General features: G+C 38.8%; 1 protein-coding gene across 2 annotated transcripts in view; it reads right to left on the reverse strand.

Annotated features, from left to right (window-relative positions):
* SPMAP2L (sperm microtubule associated protein 2 like) overlaps positions 1-24,230 on the reverse strand; it is an 80,195-nt gene that overhangs the window by 13,744 nt on the left and 42,221 nt on the right. For both annotated transcript variants that reach the window (XM_024246082.3, XM_054553994.2), the window contains 2 exons: positions 15,999-16,136; positions 6,315-6,429 (listed from right to left, as the gene is read on the reverse strand). In XM_024246082.3, coding sequence (XP_024101850.1) covers positions 6,315-6,429; positions 15,999-16,136 — 253 coding nt within the window. The remainder of the gene's footprint in view (positions 1-6,314; positions 6,430-15,998; positions 16,137-24,230) is intronic.

The following is a 24,230-nucleotide window of genomic DNA, read 5'->3' on the forward strand; positions in this document are numbered from 1 at the left end:
AACTGAAGATCCTACCTCTTTGTACAACACAACGAAGTACTAAGTAAACACTGTAAGCATTTTAAAGCATGAATAAAGCTTTCTCTCCTCTCAGCCTCTGGGAAAATGAAAGAAATATATGACAACCATTGCTTTCAATTAAGGCTTACGATCTAAAAAGACTTAAAATAATCATGTACTTATTCAATTTATTAAACAAATATTTCTTAGTCAATTATAGTATGTAAGACACAACAAGGAATAATAAGATACAGTTCCTTTCCTTAATGTAATTTTCAACTTAGAAAGAACCATAAGGCTGGGTGTGGTGGATCATGCCTGTGACATCAGCAGTTTGGGAGGCTGAGGCAGGAGGATGGATTGAGCCCAAGAGCCTTTTCAGATAACTGTGGATATTCTTCCTCGATACTACAACTTGAAAAATGCTAGTTTCTTAAATGGTAGCTGCAAAAAGTACCATTTGAAACTATGTGAATGAACTTTTTATACTTTATTACCTTACAATCCATTTGCTTATCTTGCACATTGAATGAACCTTTTAGCCATGCATAATTTTGAACTTAATACCTAGGTATCACACCAGGGATGCAGGAGTGGTTTAACACATCCAAGTCAATAAATGTGATACACCACATAACCAGAATTAAAAACAAAAATCACATGATCATCTCAATAGACGAAGAAAGAGCATTTGACAAACTCTCCAAAACTCTCCAAAATCCAGCAAACTCTCAGCAAAATTGGCATACAAGGGACATAACAATGTAATAAGAACTGTCTATGACAAACCCACAGCCAACATAATACTGAATGGGGAAAAGTTGAAAGCTCTCTGAGAACTGAAATGAGACAAGGATGCCCACTCTCACCACTCCTCTTCAACATAGTACTGGAAGTCCTAGCCAAAGCAATCAGACAAGAGAAAGAAATAAAGGGTATCCAAATCAGTAAAGAGGAAGTCAAACTGTTATTGTTTGCATGACATGATCATTTACCTTGAAAACCCTAAAGACTCCTCCAGAAAGCTCCTGGAACTACTAACAGAATTCAGCAAAGTTTCTGGATACAAGATTAATGTATACAAATCAGTAGCTCTTCTATGCACCAACAGTGACCAAGCAGAGAAACAAATCAAGAACTCCACCACTTTTACAATAGCTGCAAAAAAAACAAAAAACAAAAAACAAAACAAAAAACCCCCCCCACACATACAAAAACAAAACAACAACAACAACAACAAAACCCAAAACAACAACAACAAAAAAAAAACCTTAGGAATATACCTAACCAAGGAGTCAAAAGACCTCTACAAAGAAAACTACAAAACACTGTTGAAAGAAATCACAGATGACACAAACAAATGGAAACACATCCCATGCTCATGGATGGGTAGAATCAATATTGTGAAAACAACCACACCGCCAAAAGCAATCTACAAATTCAATGCAATCCCCATCAAAATACCACCATCATTCTTCACAAAATTAGAAAGAACAATTCTAAAATTCATATGGAACCAAAAAAGAGCCTGAATAGCTGAAGCAAGACTAAGCAAAAAGAACAAATCTGGAGGCCTCACACTACCTGATTTCAAACTATACTATAAGGCCATAGCCACCAAAACAGTATGGTGCTGGTATAAAAATAGGCACACAGGCCAGGTGCAGTGGCTCACACCTGTAATCCCAGCACTTTGGGAGGCCAAGGTAGGCAGATCACTTGAGGTCAGGAGTTCGAGACCAGCCTGGCCAACATGGTGAAACTCTGCCTCGACTAAAAATACAAAAATTAGCCAGGTGTGGTGGTGGGCACCTGTAATCCCAACTACTCAGGAGGCTGAAGCAGGAGAATCACTTGAACCTGGGAGGCGGAGATTGCAGTGAGCTGAGATTGCGCCACTGCACTCCAGCCTGGGTGACAGAGCAAGACTCCATTTCAAAAAGAGAAAAAAAAAATAGGCACATAGACCAATGGAAAAAATAGAGAACCTAGAAATAAGCCCAAATACTTGCATCCAACTGATCTTTGACAAAGCAAACAAAAGCATAAAGTGGAGAAAGGACACCCTGTTCAACAAATGGTGCTGGCATAATTGGCTAGCCACAAGTAGGAGAATGAAACGGGGTCCTCATCTCTCACCTTATACAAAAATAAACTCAAGATGGATTAAGGACTTAAACCTAAGACCCGAAACTATAAAAATTCTAGAAGACGGCAGGACATGGTGGCTCACGCCTGTAATCCCAGCACTTTGGGATGCTGAGGTGGGCAGATCACCTGAGGTTGGGAGTTTGAGACCAGCCTAACCCATATAGAGAAACCCCATCTCTACTAAAAATACAAAATTAGCCTGGTGTGGTGGTGCATGCCTGTAATCCCAGCTACTTGGGAGGCTGAGGCAGGCAAATTGCTTGAACCTGGAAGGCAGATGTTGCAGTGAGCCAAGATCACACCATTGCACTCCAGCCTGGGCAACAAGAGTGAAACTCCGTCTCAAAAAAAAAAAAAAAAAGAATTCTGGAAGATGACACTGGAAAAACCCTTCTAGACATTGGCTTAGGCAGGGATTTCATGACCAAGAACTCAGAAGCAAATGCAATAAAAACAAAGATAAATAGCTGGGACTTAATTAAACTAAAGAGCTTTTGCACAGCAAAGAACAGTCAGCAGAGTAAACAGACAACCCACAGAGTGGGAGAAAATTTTCACAATCTATACATCTGACAAAGGACTAATATCCAGAATCTACAATGAACTCAAATCAGTAAGAAAAAAACAAACAATCCCATTGAAAGGTGGGCTAAGGACATGAACAGACAATTCTCAAAACAAGATATACAAATGGCCAACAAACATATGAAAAAATGCTCAACATCACTAATGATCAAGGAAACGCAAATCAAAACTACAATGCGATACCAGCTTACTCCTGCAAGAATAGCTGTAATCAAAAAATCTGAAAACAGTAGATGTTGGTGTGGATGCAGTGATCAGGGAACACTTCTACACTGCTGGTGGGAATGTAAACTAGTACAGCCACTGTGGAAAACAGTGTGGAGATTCCTTAAATAACTAAAAGTAGAACTACCATTTGATCCAGCAATCCCACTGCTGGGTATCTACTCAGAGGAAAATAAGCCCTTATTTGAAAAAGATACTTGCACATGCATGTTTATAGCAGCACAATTCAGAATTGCAAAATCATGGAACCAACACAAATGCCCATCAATCAACAAGTGGATAAAGAAACTGTGGTATATGTATAGGATGGAATACTACTCAGCCATAAAAAGGAATGAATTAACAACATTTGCAGTGACCTGGATGAAATTGGAGACGATTATTCTAAGTAAAGTAACTCAAGAATGAAAAACCAAACATTGTATGTTCTCACTGATATGTGGGAGCTAAGCTATGAGGACGCAAAGGCATAAGAATGATACAATGGACTTTGGGGACTTGGGGGGAAGAGTGGGAGTGGGGTGAGGGATAAAAGACTACAAATATGGTGCTGTGTAGACTGCTTGGGTGATGGGTGCACCAAAATCTCACAAATCACCACTGAAGAACTTACTCATGTAACCAAACACTACCTGTACCCCAATAACTTATGGAAAAATCACAAAAAAAGAAAAAAGTTGAATGAAGAAATCAATCAATCAAAGGACCAAGGAAGAATGGATAAAGTACAATTGTTTTATGCACTGTAAAATGAGTAAGTTGAATGAAAATAAAGAGTAAAAGGTAAATTTATAAAATAAACACTTTAGGGGTAGCTATGTAAAAAAAATTATTTAGGGCTCTTAAAATTAATTGTTAAAAACTCCTGGAATTATAAATAAAATAACAAAACTTGCAAGCCAAACTTAAAAGCCTAAGAAAAATCAACTTTTAAATTTGGAAATTTAAAAATGAGACTATTGATTATTTATAGCATACCTCTAAACAGTCTTTTCTGCATATAAAATCCATGCTCAAGGATACCTAAAAAGCTTACATCATCGGGTGTGGCAGTTTTTTTTAAGTGCCTATAAATTCTTTGACACTTCTGTCATTTGAGAGGTGGGGTTTGTGTCGCTGCCCCCTTGAATCTGGCCAGACTTGTAACTACAACAATAAACAGAGTATGACTGCTGTAACGTTATGTGACTTCTAAGGCCAAGCCATAAAAACCATGCAGCTTCCACCTGTTCTCTCAAAATATTCACCCTTGAGACACTTCATATTAGTATATTCCTTCTCAGAACAGCTCTCCTGACAAGAAAGGTCTAAGCCACATGGAGAGATCATATGAAGGAACTCCTACAGATATTCCCAACTGAGCCTATCTAGCTTTTAGATTATCCCAGCCTGGGCACCACACGCAGGTGTTATTGTGGACTGACTGTTTGTGTCCCTCTGAAATTCACACGTTGAAGCCCAAACTCCCAGTGATTGAATTAGGAGGTGGGGCACTTTGGGTAGTAATTAGATTTGGATGAAGTCATGAGACTGGAGCCCCCATAATAGAATTAGTGTCATTATAAGAAAAGGAAGAGAGACCAGAGATCTTTCTCTCTGAGAACCTACAAAGAAGAGGTCATGTGAGTATACAGCAAAATCCTGGTTGTCTGCAAGCCAGGGAGTGGGCCCTCACCAAGAAAAGAATATGCCAGTATCTTAATCTTGGACTTCCCAGGCTTCAGAACTGTGAGAAATAAATATCTTTTGTTTAATTTACCCAGATGATGGTTTTAGGTTACAGCAGCCCAAGCTGACTAAGACAAGTGTAAAGGAGCCTCCAGATGATTCCAGCCCCCCACCATTTCAGACACCCACGGCTTACAGATTTCCCAGCTGAGGCCCCAGACATCATGGAGCAGAGAAAAGCCATACCTGCTTTCCCAGTCAGAATTTATCAGTCATAAAATCCTTGAACATAATAAAATCATTGTTGTTTTATGCCACTAAGTTTGGGGATGGTTTGGCATAAAGCAACAGACACCTAGATGAGAACTTTAAGTCTGGGTTCTCTGTATTGGTTTTAGATTATCTGGAGTTTGTTTTCCAAACTGATTATATAAGGCATTAATGATCCTATTGCTAGTGGTGAAAAAAAATACACTGTAGTCCATGGCATGCAGTGGCAAAACAGAAAGCAAGGCTTTGGGTGATGAAGCAGCTGCTGCAAGCAAACATTTTAGTGAAATAAGTGCAGTAGGATTGCTTGGTTGCTTCTAAGTGAACTGAAGAACTTGAGAAAAGAAAATGGTAAGTTCAGGCCTTTAAAATCCAACTGTAGGACAGGTGCAGTGGCTCACACCTGTAATCCCAGCATTTGGGAGGTCAAGGTGGGAGGATCGCTTGAGCCCAGGAATTCAAGACCAGCCTGAACAACATAAGGAAACTTTGTCTCTACAAAAAATGTAAAAATTAGCCAGCTGATTGTGGTGGCATGCACCTGTGGTCCCAACTATTCAGGCCGGGGTAGGAAGATCACTTGAGCCTGGGAGGTCAAAGCTGCAGTGAGCTGTGATCACATGACTGCATTCCAGCCTGGGGGACAGAGTGGGATCTTGTCTTAAAAAATAAAAAAATAAAATCCCATGGTATGTCCACATACAGAACCAGAAAGCTTCTATGACTTCCCTAAAATTTTGAAAGCCTTATCTTCTAATAGCACAGGGCTGAACATTCTGAAAACCAGACCCAGAATCTAATTTTGTGAGTGGGTGAATTACAGTGAAAATTGAATTTCCAAATTTGAACAGTCTTTTATGTTAAAGTTAGATCAATGATTGGACAAGAGTGGGGCCTTCAACATTGGAATGGGGATATATGGGCAGATTCCAATGAAGCTGGGGACTTTAAACCCCAAAATATTGCTGACCCTCCCTTGCTATTAGAATCAACCTTTCCTCTATCTGAAGAGGTTAGACCCTCCTTGCCTAAAGAACCCCTAGAGGCTTCCCCTATCATAGACATATTCCAGGGAACTGCTGACTTGCCCCTATTATACCTCATTGCTTCTAGATGTATAACCAGACTCAAGTCCCAGCTGCCATAACAGCATTCCACAGGCTTCTTCACCAGTTCCCACAATTGCTGAAGGGCTAATCTCTATAATAAATCCTGTATTCTACATCATCCATAGTGGTTCTGCTTCTCTGATCCAATCCTGACTGATACGTTAGGCATGGAGGAAAGAGTCAGAAAAGTTCATTTGATAAGAGCGAAAAATAAACAGGAAGAAAGGAAAACACATCTAGAAAAAGAGGGTAGGTAGCATGTTACAAGTCAATTAGGAACTGTTTCTTCCACAAGGGCACACTTACTTTTCTTGAAGGATGATAGTTTGGGTCTGTGCCTTTGGCTACTGAGAGTTGTAATATCCGGGGAGAAGGATCAGAGATTCGAAGAGAATCTCTTGCTGAGTTATCACTAAAGGGTCTATATGCAAATGGAAACATGAAATATTATAACTGTTGGATGGAGAAACAACAATTGGATTTTCCATTGCTACAATCAACTTCTAATCGATTATATACACTGCTTCTATCTTAGGAACATCTATCCCACAGTCATGCTCTTTCTATCAGACTGGTGTTTCTTAAAATTTTTTTACTATGATCCACAGTAAGAAGTATATTTTTTCAGCACAGTGGCTCATGTCTGTAATCCCAAAAGGCATCCCAACATGTCTGTAATCCCTCTGCCTTGAAAGGTGGAGGTGGGAGGATTGCTTGAGGCCTAGAGTTTGAGACCAGCCAGGCAAACACGGTGAGATCCTGTCTCTACAAAAACTAAAAAAATTAGCCAGGTGTGGTGGCATGTGCCTGTAGTCCCAGCTACTTGCAAGGCTGAGGCGGGAGGATCACTTGAGCCCAAGAGGTCAAGGCTGCAGTGAGCCAAGATTGCATCACTGCACTCCAGCCTGGGTGACAAAGTGAGACCCCAGTCTCAAAAAAAAAAAACTGTACATTTTATATTGTGATACAGTATATGTAAATGTGTGTCTGTGTATCTGAAACCAAAATTATTATGAAATAATACTTACCCTATACAATGCATTCTAATTTTTAAATTTTAATTTAATTTCATCATTAAAAAACTGGAATTGATTTTATGATCTGTTACGAATGAATTGTGACCTTCATTATGAAAAACACTTCATTTTATACCAATTCCTCCTCTTAAATCTCTGAAATAAAAATTCCAGTCACCACTGAGGGCCCCTCTGCAATGGCCAGTCTCCTCTGTAGTATGATTTGAGATAGTGCTAGTCATAACTGCCAGCCACTTGGCCAATTTTCATAGGCTGCTCCCTACATATTTCTTTCCCTAATCAAAAACCTACCAATTAAATGACAAACCTATGAGCCTAATATGGAAAATATTTTTTTCTCAAATAAATACATGATTACTCTCTAGGGGTAGGCTATTAGTTTGGGTTTTGTTTTTTTGCTGAGATACAATCAACATACCAGAAAATTTACCCTTTTAAAGTATACAATTCAGTGGTTTCTAAAATATTCACAAAGGTATGCAACCACCACCACTATCTAATTTCAGAATCCTGGGAACCACTAATCTACTTTCAGTCTCTATGGATTTGGATCTATGGATTGGCCTATTCCGGAATTTCTTTTTTTTTTTTTCCTTTTTTTTTTTTTTTTTTCAGATGGAGTCTCGCTCTGTCACCCAGGCTGGAGTGCAGTAGCACTATCTGGGCTCACTGTAACCTCTGCCTCCTGGGTTCAAGCGATTCTCCTGCCTCAGCCTCCCAAGTAGCTGGGATTACAGGCACACACCACCATGCCTGGCTAATTTTTGTATTTTTTAGTAGAGATGGGGTTTCATCATGTTGGCCAGGCTGTTCTCGAACTCCTGACCTCAAGTGATCTGCCCACCTCAGCCTCCCAAAGTGCTGGGATTACAGGTGTGAGCCACTGCACTCGGCCAGGAATTTCAAATAAATAGACTCATATAAATATGTAGCCTTTTGTGTCTGCCTTCCTTCACTTAGCATGTTTAGAAGATTCATGTATCAATACTTCATTCTTTTTTATGGCTGAATAATATTCCATTGTATGGATTGCCACATTTTGTTTATCCATATCCATTGATGAACATTTGAATTGTTGCCAGTTTTTGGCTATTATGAATAATGCTGCTAGGAATATTTGTGTACCAGTTTTGTGTGAATGTATGTTTTTAATTATCTTGGGTACATGTCTAGGAGTCTAATTGCTGGCTTATATAATAACTCTATATTTAACATTTTGAGGCACTGAAAAACTGTTTTCTATATTAGTTGCAGTATTCTACATTCCCATCAGAGATGTATAAGGATTTTAATGTTTCCACATCCTCAACGACATGTTTTTTTTTGTTGATTTATTATTTCTTATCATTATCCTTGCCATTCTTATAAGTGTGAAGTGGTATCCCATTGTGATTTTAATTTGCATTTCCAGGAAGGCAAATGATGCTGAGCATCTTTTCATATGCTTCTTGTCTATTTGTATATCTTTTTTGGGTAAACGTCTATTTAAATCCTTTGCCCATTTAAAAAATTGGGTTATTTGTCTTTTATTGTACAGTTTTCAGGATTATTTTTATATATTCTGAATATTAGTCTCTGATCAGATATATAATTTTCAATAATTTTCTCCTATTTTGTGGGTTGTCTTTTCACTCTCTTGGTAGTGTCCTTTAATGCATAAAGGTTACTTTTGATGAAGTCCAATTTATTTTTTCTTTTGTCACATGAGCTTAGATATGACAACAAAAGGTCATAGCTAAGATATGACACCAAAGGTCATATCTAAGAAACCATTGCCTATCTCAAGATCACAGAGAACTATGCCTGTGTTTTTCTCTATGAGTTTTATAGTTTTAGCTCTTATATTTAGGTCTGTGATCAATTTTGAGTTAATTTTTGTGTATGATGTAGGGGTCAAACATCATTCTTTTGCATGCAAATAGCCAGTTATCACAGCACCATTTGTTGAAAATACTATTTTTTCCCCATTAAACTATCTTGACACCCTTGCCAAAAATCAATTGCCCATAAATGTAAGGGTTTACTTTTGAACTATCAATTCTGTTTCATTGCTCTAAATGTCTATCCTTGTGCCTGTAACAAATTGTCTTAATTACTGCAGCTTTTCTGTAAGTTTTGAAATGAGAAACCGTCTTCCAACTTTGTTCTTATTCAAGAATGTTTTTGGCTATTTGAGTTCCCTTGCATTTCTATATGAACTTTAGGATCACTTTATCAATTTCTATGAAAAAAAGGAAGCTGGAATTATTCCTTTTCTTTTTTTTTTTTTTTTTTTTAGACAGGGTCTCATTCTGTCACCCAGGCTGGAGTGCAGTGGCACCATCACATCTCACTGCAGCCTTGATCTCCCAGGCTCAAGCAATCCTCCAGCCTCAGCCTCCCAAGTAGCTGGGACTACAGGCTTGTGCCACCATGCCCAGCTAATTTTTTTCTTTTTTGAGATGGAGTTTCACTATTGTTGCCCAGGCTGGAGTGCAATGGCGTGGTCTCGGTTCACTGCAACCTCCACCTCCCAGGTTCAAGCAATTCTCCTGCCTCAGCCTCCCAAGTAATTGGGATTACAGGCGCACACCACCACTCCTGGCTAATTTTTGTATTTTTAGTAGAGACAAGGTTTTACCATGTTGGCCAGGCTAGTCTCGAACTCCTGAGCTCAGGTGATCTGCCTGCCTCGGCCTCCCAAAGTGCCGTGATTATAGGTGTAAGCCACCATGCCTGGCCTAATTTTTTTTTATTTTTAGTAGAAAATGAGGTCTCATTATGTTAAGCTCCTCTTTTCCTCCTTCCCTATTCCCTGCAACAGCCATCTTACTTTCTGTCACTATGAATTTGACTACTCTTGGTACTTCAAATAAGTGAAATCATACAGTATTTGTCTTTTCTGTGACTGGCTTATTAAACTTAGCATAATGTCCTCAAAGTTCATCCATACTGTAGAATGTGTCAGAATTTTCTTCCTTTTAAAGGCTGAGCAATATTCCTTATATGTATAATTTTGTTCTTTTTGATACTACTGCAAAATTGGTTTTCTTAATTTAATTTTCAGATTGTTCATTGATAGTAGATATGCAATTGATTTTTCTGTATTGATTTTGGATTCTGCACCTTCTTGAACTAATTTATTAGCTCTAATAGTCTTTATGTAGATTCCTTAAGATTTTCTGTATACAAGATCATGTCATTTCTGACTTGAGATGGTTTTACTTCTCTCTATCCGATCTGGATGCCCTTTATTTTATTTTTATTTTTTATTTTTTTCATGCCTAATTGCCCTGGCTAGAATCTCTAGTATGAGACTGAATAGTAATAGTGAGAGCTGACAACTTTGCTTGTTCCTGATGTCAGGGGTAAAGCATTCAGTCTTTCACCATTAATTATATTAGTTGTGTGTTTCTTGTAGATTCCCTTTATCAAGTTGAGGAAGTTTCCTTCCACGCCTAGCTTGTTTAGCATTTTTATCATAAAAGTATCTTGAATTTTGTCAAATGCTTTTTCTGAGTCTATTGAGATGATCATGTAGTTTTCGTTTATTTCATTCTATTAATTTAGTGTATTGCTTTGATTTTTGTATTTTGAGCTCAACATATTCTCACATTCCTGGGGTAAAGCCAATTTGGTCATGGTGTATAATTTTTTTTACATTTTGCTGGATTCAGTTTGTTAGTTTTTGGTATGAATTGTTGCATGTACATTTGGATTTGGTTTGCTAGTAGAGTATTTTGGTGTGGATTATAGCACGTATATTCATAAACTATATTGGTCTGCAGTTTTCTTACCTGGTAATCATCTTTTCTGGTTTTAGTATCAGGATAATACAAGTCCTCATAGAATGAGTCGGAAAGTGTCTGATTTTTTGAGAGTTTGAAGGAATGGTGTTAATTATTTTCTAAATATTTCGTGGAATTCACTAATAAAGCCATCTGGTTCTGAGCTGTTCCTCGTAGGAAGCTTTTTATTAATTCAATCCCTTCACTTGTTACAGATCTGTTAAGATTGTCTATTTCTTCTTGAGTCAGATTCAGTAGTTTGTCTTTATAATAATTTGTCCATTTCATCTAGGTTCTCTCATTTGCTGGCTTTTATTTGTTTGTTTTCTCATTTTATTTGATTTTCTGAGAAACTCAAAATCAGGGTCTTGCTTTGTCACCCCGACTGGAATGCAGTGACACAATCACAGCCCACTGCATCCTTGACCACCGGGGCTCATGTGATTCTCCCACCTCAGCCTCTGAGTATCTGGGACCATGACACATGCCACCATACCCAATTAATTTTTTAATTATTAGAAGAGATAGGTTCTCACTATGTTGCCCAGGCTGGTCTCAAACTCCTAGCCTCAAATGAGTCTCTCGCTTCAGCTTCCCAAAAGTGCTGGGATTACAGATGTGAACCACCATGCCCTGCCCCTTTTTTTTTTTTTAATATAGGCATTTACAGCTATAAATTTCCCACTAACCACTACTTTAGCTGCATCTCATAACCTTTGGTATGTTATGTTTTCAGTTTTATTCATATCAAAATGATTTCTTCTTTGACCCATTGGTTGTTTAGGAGTGTAATTAATTTAACGTATTTTTAAATTTCTAAATTTCCTTCTGCTATCCGTTTCCAATTTCATTGAACTGGTTCAGAGAATTGATTTTCTATGAATTTAATCCTCTTAAATTTATTGAGACTTGTTTTATGAGTTAATATGTGATCTATCCTAGAGAATGTTCCATGTACACTTGAGAAGAATGTGTATTGTCCTATTTTTGAGTAGAGGTTTCATAGACATGTGTTAGATATAGTTGGTTTCTAGTGTTGTTCAAGCCTTCTATTTCACTACTGATCTTCTGCTTGTTATTCTACCCATTATTAAAAGTGGGGTATTGAAGTGTCCAACTATTATTGTTGAATTCTATCAGGTTTTTGCTCTGTTGTTGGGTGCATGTATGTTTATAGTTGTTATCTTTTCTTTCTTTCTTACTTTTTTTTTTTTTCTTGTAGAGATGAGGTCTTACTATATTACCCAGGCTGGTCTTGAATTTCTGGCCTCAAGCAGTCCTCTCACCTTGGCCTCCCAAAGTGCTGGTGTGAGATACTGCGTCCAGCCATAATTGTTATACCTTTTTAATGGATTGACTCTTTTATAGTATAAAATGTCCTTTCTCTGTCTTTAGTAACAATGTTTGTCTTAAAGTCTATATTGTCTTATATCAGTATGGCCAATCCAGGTCTTTTTTGGTTGGTGTGCATGGTATATCTTTTTCCATTTTTTTACTTTCAGTCTATTTGTTTATTTGAATCTAAAGTATGTCTTTTGTAGACAGCATATAGTTGAGTGAATTTTTATCCATTTTTTTATCCTGTCTTTTTATTGGAGTGTTCAATTCATTTACATTTAATGTAACATACATTTAATGTAATTACTGATAAGGTAATATTTATGCCTGCCATGTTGCTATTTTTTATGTTATATTTTTTGTTCCTTTGTTCTTTCATTTCTTCCTTCTTTTGTGTTAGATATTTTCTACTGTGCCATTTAAATTTCCTTGTTATTTATTTTATTACATTTTAAAAATTATTTCCTTAGTTGTTTCTCTGTACATCTTACAACAATCTAGTTCAGACTAACACCAAATTAATTCCTATGGTATATAATAACTTTGCTCCTATATAACTCTATCCCCTCCCTCCTTTGTACTTTTATTTATTCATTGTATGCCCATCAACATAAATTTATAATTATTGCTTTAGGCAATTGTCTTTTATGTCAGGTAGAAGAAAAAGAGTTACAAACAAAAATATATATACATATTTACATTTTAATGTAATTATAATGTACTATATAAAATGTGCTACATTCTATATTTACCTATGTAGTTAATTCTTTTTGTGCCCTTTATTTGGATTTCAGTTATTGTCAAATGTCTTTGTTTTTTTGAGACACAGTCTCACTCTGTCACCCAGGCTGTAATGCAGTAACATAGTCACTGCAGCTTCAACCTCCCAGGCTCAAGCAATTCTCCTGACTCAGCCTCCTGAGTAGCTGGGACCACAGGCATTCACCACTACACCCCAATAAATTTTTTATTTTTAGTAGAGATGAGATCTCACTATATTGCCCAGGCTAACTGTCCTTTCACTTAGTCTGAAAGACTTTATTATTTCTCGTAAAGCAGGTCTGCTGGCAATGAATTCTCTCAATTTTTGCTTATCTAGGAATATTGCAATTTCCCCTTCAGTTATGAAGGGTAATTTTGCTAAATAGAGTATTCTTAGCTTACAATCTCTTTCCTTCGGTGCTTTATTTTATTTATTTATTTATTTTGAGACAGAGTCTCACTCTGTGGCTCAGGCTGGAGTACAGTGGCGCAATCTCTGCTCACTGCAACCTCCACCTCCCTTTTTAATGAACTGCCTCTTTTATAATATAAAATGTCCTTTCTCTATCTCTAGTAACAATGTTTGTCTTAAAGTCTATATTGTCTGATATCAGTATGGCCAATCCAGATCTTTTTTGGTTGGTGTGCATGGTGTATCTTTTTCCATTTTTTTACTTTCAGTCTATTTGTGCCTATTTTTTAACTTTCAGTCTATTCTTGGGCCTCCATCTCCTGAGTAGCTGGGATTACAGGCATGAGCCACCACACCTGGCTAATTTTTATATTTTTAGTAGAGATGAGGTTTCACCATGTTGGCCAGGCTGGTCTCAAACTCCTGACCTCAGATGATCCACCCACCTTGGCCTCCCAAAGTGCTGGGATTACAGGCGTGAGCCACCACACCTGGCCAATCCTTCAGTGCTTTAAATACGGCATACTACTGCCTTCTGGCCTTCATGGTTTCTGATAAGAAATCACTTCTTATTGCAAATCATTTGTATACAAAGAGTTGTTTTTCTCTTGCTGCTTTCAAGATTTTCTTTTTGTCTTTGGCTGTCAACAGTTTGATCACAATGTGTCAAGTTCTGAATCTCTTTGAGTTTATCCTATTTGGAGTGTATTGAGTTTCATGGATGTGTAATATTTTTCATCAAATTTAGGATGTTTTTGGGCCATTATTTCTTCAAATATTTCTCCCACCCCTTGATCTCTCTCCTCTGCTATGGGATGTCCATTATGGCTGCGTCGATGCTCTTCAAAGTGCCACACAAGTCTCTGAAGACGTGTTCTTTTTACTTCATTTTTTTCTTTTCTGTTTCTCAGACTTGATAATCTTAATTGACATGTGTTCAAGTTTGCTGATTATTTCTTCTACTTCCTCAAATATGCAGTTGAGCTCCTTTAGTTAATCAACTAAAATATATGTCACAAAGTCCAGGCTCATATCTGTAATCTATTGGACAGCCCTGTATATCTTCACTAAGCACTTGCTTTTTTCCTTCACATAATTATAACAAACTTGGTGATCTGCTTCCAATTCGCAGAAGATTTAAAAAGTGGTTGATTAGAGACTATTCCCTTGACAAAAAGAGAAATGACAGAAATAACTATGAGAAGCAAATATCTCATAATTTGAAAGCACAGAAGTCAGACCATTTAGCCTAAGGAAAATCTTGACTTTATACTTAAACAGCTCCTGAGAGGTTTTCTATATTAAAGTATTATAAAATAGTTGATGTTCATAATAAAGAGCTTAAGCCAATGAACAATGGTTGCATGTATGTTCAAGCAGCAGAAAAGTCTACTTAGAAAAGCAGGGAAATATAAACTTAAAAAAATACAAAATGTTTTAACACTAAAGAGCATTTATTTACATGCAACATCAAACTGAGGTCTCAAGAAGTGGCAATAAAGTATTCCTTTGTTTATAACTATAGACACATTACCAAATTTATGTGTATACATAACTACCAAATTGTATGTATTTGGTACAGCAGATTTTATTAAATGAATTGATAAATAAGTAATTGAGGAAACCTTGTGGGAAGAATTGGGCCTTCTTTCACAGTATTCTATGATGCAAAAGACTCAAGCTGTCTAGTTCAACCTTTCTCTGAATGTAGGAATCTTTTTAAAATCCATGTAAAGTCACAGCTCCAGCCTGGGCTTGAAAACTTTCAGGGATGGGGGTGGAATGCTGGTTCACTTACCGTTACTGGACAGTTTCCATTACCCGATAGCTAGTCAGAAAGATTTTCCTCCACTAAGCTGACGTCTGCTGCCCTGTCAATGTTCTACTTCTAGTTCTAAGATTAACATGAAGTAATTTTACTTTCACCTCTTCTTCCTCTTCCAGATGTCAACCCTTTAAATATTTTAACACAGCTGTCACCACTTTCTTATTCTCTTTTTTAAACTAAACATGTCATTTCTCTTAATTATTTTTCACATAACATAGTTTCCAGAAGCCCAATATCTCATTTCCCACCTTCTGAATAGTCTGAAGTTTATTATCATTTCTTAAGGTATAACATCCATAACCGCACATACATGCCCAGTGTGTTCCAACTAAAGCAGCACACAGTAGCCCTATCACCTCTCCATAACTGTACACTGTGTATATTCCACTAATGCAACCTAACATTGAATTAGCTTTTCCAACAACCACATCAGAATCTTAGCTCCCATGGAAAATGTACCACCTAGTGGTCTTATAAAGACAAGGAGAAATTCAGCCTTCAAAGCAAAAGGAAGAAAAAGTATCAAAGTCAGAGAGATACAGGAGAATAAATTCCACAAATTGCAAAAACCTGTGGTGTTTTAGTTGCATATTTCCTTTTAACTGGCTAACAATGGTAAGGTTTAGTATAAATTTTAGTTTCACCACAATTTGAGTCAAATGTAATTACTGAAGATGATCTTCTGATTACCTACAATTGCTGCAAATATTTGATTTTTTACCTGATGCTTTGGAACACAAGTGGACTTTTAGCTCATGAAATTGCACACACTAAAATTAGAACAAAAATACTGAGACATCTGGCCAGCTTAGATTAGGATTTACAGAGATTCTCAAGATACTCCACCTATTTAGTAGACACTGTGTTTTGAATCCACTAGGCTGTGACAGCCTCTGAATCCTTTTGGAGGGTTGTCTAAACAACGCAGGAGGAGTGATCTCCCAAATTACAGACTCTCTTCCACAGCTGTAGTAATATTGATCCCTGCAAGTTGTAGAAGAGAAAAGAAGTAAACGAAACAAGTATGATTTCAAATTATCATAGTATTTTCCAACATTGATCCCCAGGCCTAGGGGAGCAGGTATGACAGTTTATTATTGATGAGCTATTTTCCACGTGAGGAGAAATTAATTGCTTTAGAAATGGTTACACCCATCAAGTTTTCAACTGGCTTCTATTATACTCAAAACAGATAGTTTTCTCAAATAAATGACGTCTTTTTTTTCTTTTTTCTTTTTCTTTTTTTTTTTTGAGATGGAGTCTTGCTCTGTCGCCCAGACTGGAGTGCAGTGGTGCAATCTTGGCTCACTGCAAGATCCACCTCCCAGGTTCAGGCCATTCTCCTGCCTCAGCCTCCCGAGTAGCTGGTACTACAGGCGCCCACCACCACGCCCAGCCAATTTTTTGTATTTTTAGTAGAGACAGGGTTTCACTGTGTTAACCAGGATGATCTTGATCTCCTGACCTCGTGATCCACCTGCCTCGGCCTCCCAAAATGCTGGGATTACTGGCATGAGCCACCGCGCCCGGCCGACATCTTTTTTTTCAATTGAGACAGGGTCATACACGGCTCACTGCAGCCTCAACCTCCTGGGCTCAAGTGATCCTCCTACCTCAGCCTCCCGAGTAGCTGGGATCACAGGCATGTGCCTCTATGCCCAGCAACTTTTTAAAATTTTTTCGTAGACATGGGGTCTCACTATGTTCCCCAGGCTGGTCTTGAACTCCTGGGCTCAAGCAATACTCCTATCTCAGCCTCCCAAAATGCTAGAATTAAAGGCATGAGCCACCATGCCTGGCAATTACATTTTCCAAATAGACCAAAAGATATACAGATGAAGAGAAAATTTGCTGCTTTTAAAACCAAATACTTCCTTTAGCATCTATATAAATAAAATTTTTTACTACATTTCTATTTTATAGGACGAATTATATTGATACTTTGCTAGATAACTGAGTTTAGGAATACATTCTACTTGATGTGCACAGAGTAATCATTATTGGGGCTTGTTAACTATGATTTTTTAGGATAAATAATAATATTGTTCTTCTTTTATTTGTCTATTTATTATTTTTAGAAGCAGGATCTTGCTCTATTGCCTAGGCTGAAGTGCAGTGGCACAATCATGGTTCACGGCAGCCTCAAACTCCTGGGCTCAAGCAATGCTCCTGCCTCAGCCTCCTGAGTAGGGGGGACTACAAGTTTGCATCACCATGCTGGGCTAGTTCTTTTGTATTTGTACTGATGGGGGGCTCGCTATATTATCTAGGCTAGCCTTGAATGCCTGTGCTCAAGTGATGCTCCCATCTCAGCCTCCCAGAGTGCTAGGATTACAGGCATAAACCAGCACACCCAGCCACCATTGTTCTTCTTATCAACCCTGCCCTTCAATCTTTCCTTATCAAAATACATCATCAGTGGAAAAGGAAGTGACATTGACTGCGCCCCCAGACCCAATGTTAACTCAAATTGCAGTCCCACTTTTGCTTCTATTACAAGGACCTCTGTTCCTTTAGGACGTTCACAGATACAGATCTGCATCCCTCTGCCCAGGCCTCTTGTCTGCTGGTTGCAGCTGTAAACATCCTTTACATCTAGGCTGAACTGGTGTCTTGTAAGCCTCAATCTGCATATAAGACTGTATCCCCCTTGCTTGCGACCACCCAGTCTTGAGGCCTGTCCACACCATCACACATATCTTTTGAGGGGGCTGGAGGCTGCCCAGCCCTGACTCCACTGCCCGACTGCACTGACTCACCACCCACACACACACACACACACACATAGCCCAGCTTAAACACGCAGGAAACCTCCAGCCCCTACCTGGGATTGGCCTTTTGAAGGAAATGGCGGTTCCATTTGGGAATTAGAGAAACAGAAGGAAGTGGTGATTTTGAACAATAGGGCACACTGCGGAGACCTTAGACTCAGGCAAGGGGGCCACAGTGGTTGGGAAGAAGGTGATTATGCAGCCAATGAGCGGCACAAAGGCAAGATGTGCTTGGACAGTAGAGCTGAGGGTAAAGGCCCAAGCAGTGAGTGAGAGATACAAAAAAAAGAAGACAACAGAGACAATTGCTACTCAACATTCTCTCAGGTGGGAATGGCAACCACCAAATGCCAGGAAAATCTGTACTGACCATAATACTTATGCCTTATGCTGCCAACACCTAGAAGTACATAGGTGTTCTATAAAATGGAGAAAATAAACAATGTATGGTGATTATGAAGACTAAACAAGACAAGTGTATATGTTATTTTATAATTCACAAAGCACTATTCAAATGATTCCATTAATCAACTTGTATATTAATTTTAAATTTCATATTTGTGTATCTTTTCCTTATAGATGCTGCATATTAACAGAATGTACTGCTGCTGCCCTTATGTGCTTCTCCTCCTCCCAGAGTCATCCACGCATCCAAGTCTCACAGCGCTGTCAACGTAGCAGGTACTCAGTTTTTTTTGTTGTTGTTGTTGTTTTCTTTGGAGATAGAGTCTTGCTCCGTCACCCAGGCTGGAGTGCAGTGGTACGATCTCGGCTCACTGCAACCTCCACCTCCTGGGTTCAAGGAATTCTCCTGCCTCAGCTTCCCAAGTAGCTAGAATTATAGGTGTGCACCACCACCCCCAGCTAATTTTTGTATTTTTAGTATAGACAGGGTTTTGCCACGTTGGCCAGGCTGGTCTCGAACTCCTGACCTCAGGTGATCCACCTGCCTCAGCCTCCCAAAGTGCTGGGATTACAGGTGTGAGTCACCACTCCCAGCCTCAAATATTATTTTAATATAGAGTACACTGCATTTTTCTCATTGTAAAAGAGACAAATATTCAGTATACAAAACTTGTAAAATAAAGAAGTTTAAGAGAGAGAAACAAAAAGCATATAGTAGTCCACCATTCAGAGATAGTAATGGGTAATATCTTGGAATAATTTGAGTCTTTTTTCCCTCTATTTATACACTCAAAAAATACTTATTGAGTACCAGGTGCTGTGTTAGGAGCACTCACTAGGAGAGAGTGGAGAATAGGATAATCACCGCTTTCTTGCAGCTTGTTCTCTATGTCAGGGGGAGAATACCAAATGTAAAATACAGTCAAGCACCATGTAATGACCTTTCGGTCAACAATGAACCACCTATACAACAATTATACTGGATTGTACTGGAGCTGAAAAATTCCTATTGCTTTGTGATGTTGTAGCCATCATAACATCATAGCGCAATGCATTACTCACATGTTTATGGTTATGCTGCTGTAAACAAACCTACCAACACATACAATTATGTACAGTACATAATACTTTTTTTTAACTTCCCTGTAAAATCCAGTTTTAAACAGTACATAATACTTGATGGTGATGATAAACAACTATGTTCCTGGTTTATGTATCTACTATATGTTACGGGTTTATGTATTTTTATTGTTATTTTAGAGGGTACTCTTTCTACTTATAAACAAAATTAACTGTAAAACAGCCTCAGACAGGTCCTTCAGGAGGTATTTCAGAAAAAGGCCTTTTATCATAGGAGATGACAGCTCCATGCATGTTTTGCTCCTAAACACCTTCTAGTGAGACAAGATGTAGGGGTGGAAGATAGTGATATGAATGATCCTGACCCTCTGTAGGCTTAGGCTAATGTTTGTTTGTACCTTCTTTTTCTGCCAGGTCCTGCTCTGTCACCCAGGCTGGAGAGCAGTGTGATCATAGCTCACTGCAGCCTCAAACTCCTGGGCTCAAGCAGTCCTCCCCTCTCAGCCTCCTGAGTAGCTAGGACTACGGGCATGTGCCACTATGCCCAGATAATTTTTTTAATTTTTTTTAGAGATGGGGGTCTTACTATGTTGCCCAGGTTGGTCTTGAACTCTTGGCCTCAAATTATCCTCCCATTTTGGCCTCTCAAAGCATTGGGATTACTGGTGCTAGCCACCATGCTCAGGCGGGCGGATTGCTTCAGCCCAGGAGTTTGAGACCAGCCTGGGCAACGTGGCAAAGCCCTGTCTCTACCAAAAAAATCCAAAACAATTAACCAGGTGTGGTGGCACACACCTGTAGTCCCAGCTACTTGGGAGGCTGAGGTGGGAGGATCGTGTGAGCCCAGGAGACTGAGGTTACAGTGAGCCGAGTATGACTGCACTCCAGTAAGGGCAACAGAGCAAGACCTCTGCAAAAAAAAAGTTTTAAAAGTTTAAAATATTTTAAAATAGAAAAAAAAATTATGTTACAAGGATATATATCAAGCTGAGTCCCGTGGATTAAAAAATAATAATAATAAGGATATAAAGAAAAAAATATTTTTGGATAGCTGTATAATGTGTTTGTGTTTTAAGCTAAGTGTTATTATAAAAGAGTCAAAAAGGTTTTTATTTTTTTTAAGTTAAAAAGCTTATAAAGTAAAGGCCAGGCGCGGTGGCTCACACCTGTAATCCCAGCACTTTGGGAGGCTGAGGCTGGTGGATCACCTGAGCTCAGGAGTTCCAGACCAGCCTGGCCAACATAGCGAAACCCTGACTCTACTAAAAATACAAAAGCTAATGGGGTGTGGTAGCGCATGCCTATGGTCCCAGCTACTCGAGGGTCTGAGGCAGGAGAATCGCTTGAACCTGGGAGGGGGAGGTTGCAGTGAGCCAAGATTGTGCCACTGCACTCCAGCCTGGGTGACAGAGCAAGAGCCTGTCTCAAAAATAAATAAATACATAATAAAAGTTTAAAAAAAGAAGCTTATTGTGAGCTAAAGTGAATATATTACTAAAGAAAAATTTTTTTCATAAACAGTATAACTTCAGTGTACAGTGTTTATAAAGTCTACAGTAGCATGCGGTCATGTCCTGGGCCTTCATGTTCACTCACCACTCACTCACTGACCCACCCAGAACAACTTCCAGTCCCACTAGCTCCATTCTTAGAGAATGTCCTATTCAGGTGTACCATTTCTTATCTTTTATACCATAGCTTTCTGTGCCTTTTCTATGTTTAGATACATGTAGGGACCAGCCCCACAGGGTCAGTGAGTCTCTCCCCGTGTGTGGCAACGAGAGAGTGTAGAAATAAAGACACAAGACAAAGAGATAAAAGAAAAGACAGCTGGGCCCGGGGGACCACTACCACCAAGAGGCGGAGACCGGCAGAGGCCCCAAATGTCTGGCTGTGCTGTTATTTATTGGATACAAAGCAAAAGGGGCAGGGTAAAGAGTGTGAGTCATCTCCAATGATAGGTAAGGTCACGTGGGTCACGTGTCCACTGGACAGGGGGCCCTTCCCTGCCTGGCAGCCGAGGCAGAGAAAGAGAGAGGAGACAGAGAGAAAGACAGCTTACGCCATTATTTTTGCATATCAGAGACTTTTAGTATTTTCACTAATTTACTACTGCTATCTAGAAGGCAGAGCCAGGTGTACAGGATGGAACATGAAGGCAGACTAGGAGCGTGACCACTGAAGCACAGCATCACAGGGAGACGGTTAGGCCTCCGGATAACTGCAGGCAGGCCTGACTGATGTCAGGCCCTCCACAAGAGGTGGAGGAGCAGAGTCTTCTCTGAACTCCCCCGGGGAAAGGGAGACTCCCTTTCCCGGTCTGCTAAGTAGCGGGTGTTGTTCCTTGACACTTTTCGCTACCGCTAGACCATGGTCTGCCTGGCAACGGGCATCTTCCCAGACGCTGGCGTTACCGCTAGACCAAGGAGCCCTTCTGCTGGCCGTGTCCGGGCATAACAGAAGGCTCACACTCTTGTCTTCTGGTCACACCTCACTGTGTCCCCTCAGCTCCTATCTCTGTATGGCCTGGCTTTTCCTAGGTTATGATTGTAGAGCGAGGATTATTATAATATTGAGATAAAGAGTAATTACTACCAACTAATGATTAATGATAGTCATATATAATCATCTCTAAGACCTATATCTGGTATAACTATTCTTGTTTATATTTTATTATACTTGAACAGCTCGTGTCCTCTGTCTCTTGCCTCGGCGCCTGGGTGGCTTGCCGCCCACAGATACACAAATGCTTACCATTGTGTTATAATTGCCTACAGTATTCTGTAACATGCTGCACAGCTTTGTAGCTCAAGAGCACCAGGCTATACCATATAGCTCAGGTGTGTAGTAGGCTATACCATCTAGGTTTGTGTGAGTGCACTTTATGATGTTTGTACAACAACTAAATCACCTACGGATGCATTTCTTAGAACATAGCCCTGTCATTAAGTAACACATAACTGTAAGTAGTTGTGGTGAGTACTATGAAGGCATCAACTATTCAGCAGAGATAGAGGCTTCCTGGGTAGGTTCGTGAGAATGTTGAAAGTTATGCTGAAGAGAATAGTCAGGGAAGGTCTCTGTGAAAAGCTGAGACCTAGGCTGAGACTTAAAGGATCAAAACCTCTCAGTGACTTAAAAATGGGGAAAGCATTCTAGGCAGAGGAGAAAATGAGAAAAAGGCCTTGGGATGGGAAATATCTTGGTATGTTTAAGGAATAAACATTTTAAAATAAAAGTAGGATCACAGTATATATACAGTTTTATGTTCCAATTTTTCACTTAGTATTACAGCATAAATCCTTGGGTCATGAAATACAAATGGTAATATTTTTAAAGTAAATACTTTGGTAAATTAAAGCACTTAGAAGAGACTTCCACTTCCAGGCATGACAGAATAATAGGGATTGGGTTTATCCCTAGAATAAAGACATCTCCAGTAACTTTTTTTTTTGAGACAGGGTCTTACTCTATCACCCAGGCTGGAGTGCAGTGATGCAATCATGGCCTCGACCTCCCAGGCTCAAGTGATCCTCCCACCTTAGCCTCCTGAGTAGCTGAGACCACAAGTGCTTACCACCATACCCAGCTAATTGTTTGTATTTTTAGTAGAGACAGGGTTTCACCATGTTGGCCAGTCTGGTCTCAAACTCCTGACTTTGAGTGATCCACCCACCCGGGCCTCCCAAAGTACTGGGATTACAGGCATGAGCCACCACACCCAGCCACCAGTCCCGTTTTTTTAAAAAAAAACTTAAAAGCAAGCCTCAAAAACGGACAAAGGATTTGGATGAACATTTCCTCAAAGAAGGTATTCAAATGCCAATAAACAAATGAAAAAATGTTCAACATCAAAAATTATTAAGGAAATGCAAATCAAAACCACAATGAGTACTACTTCACACATAGGAGGACAGCTTTATCAAAATGATAATAACAAGTGTTGGTAAGGATGTGGAGATATTGGAACTCTCATTCATTACTGGTGGGATTATAAAGTGATACAGTCACTTTGGAAAACAGTCTAGCAGTTCATCAAAAAGTTAAATATAGGGTTATCATGTGAAACAGCAATTCAACTCCTGCTATATATTCAAGAGAAATGAAAACATACATTCACACAAAAGCTTGTACACAAATGATCATAGCAGCATTACTTTTGCCAAAACGTAAAAAGAGGCCAATGTCTAACAACTGATGAATCGATAAATAAAATGTGGCAAAGCCATACAATTAAAGATTACTTAGCCATAAAAACAAATGTACTTATACATGCTACAACACAGACGAATCTTGAAAATATTGTGCTAAGCAAAGGAAGACAGTCACAAAGAACAACATATTGTAAGATTCCATTTATATGAAATTACCAGCATAGGTAAATTTATAGGAACAGAAAATAGATTAGTGGTTGCTTAGGGCTTGGAGAAGTTGAAGGGGAATAAGAATTGACTGCTTATGAGTTTAATATTTCTTTTAGGGAAGACAAAGTGTTCTAAAATTAGATTTTGATGATAGTTACACAGTCCTGTGAACATACTACCCAACTCTAATTTATACACTTTAATTTTTCATTTTTAATTTTTTTCAGTACAGAAATGGGGTCTCACTATGTTGCCAGGCTTGTCTTAACTCCTGAGCGCAGGCGATCCTCCCACTTCAGCCTCCCAGAGTGGGATTATAGGCATAAGCCACTATACTTTTATACTAAATTATATACCTTAAATGAGCAAATTATTTGGTAAGTGAATTAATCACAATAAAGCTATTTTTTTTTAAAAAAAGAAAACCTCAGAAGATCAAACTGTTTAGAAATAAGGTA

This window comes from Pongo abelii, chromosome 3 (assembly GCF_028885655.2).
Source record: "Pongo abelii isolate AG06213 chromosome 3, NHGRI_mPonAbe1-v2.0_pri, whole genome shotgun sequence".
NCBI classification, from domain to species: domain Eukaryota; kingdom Metazoa; phylum Chordata; class Mammalia; order Primates; family Hominidae; genus Pongo; species Pongo abelii.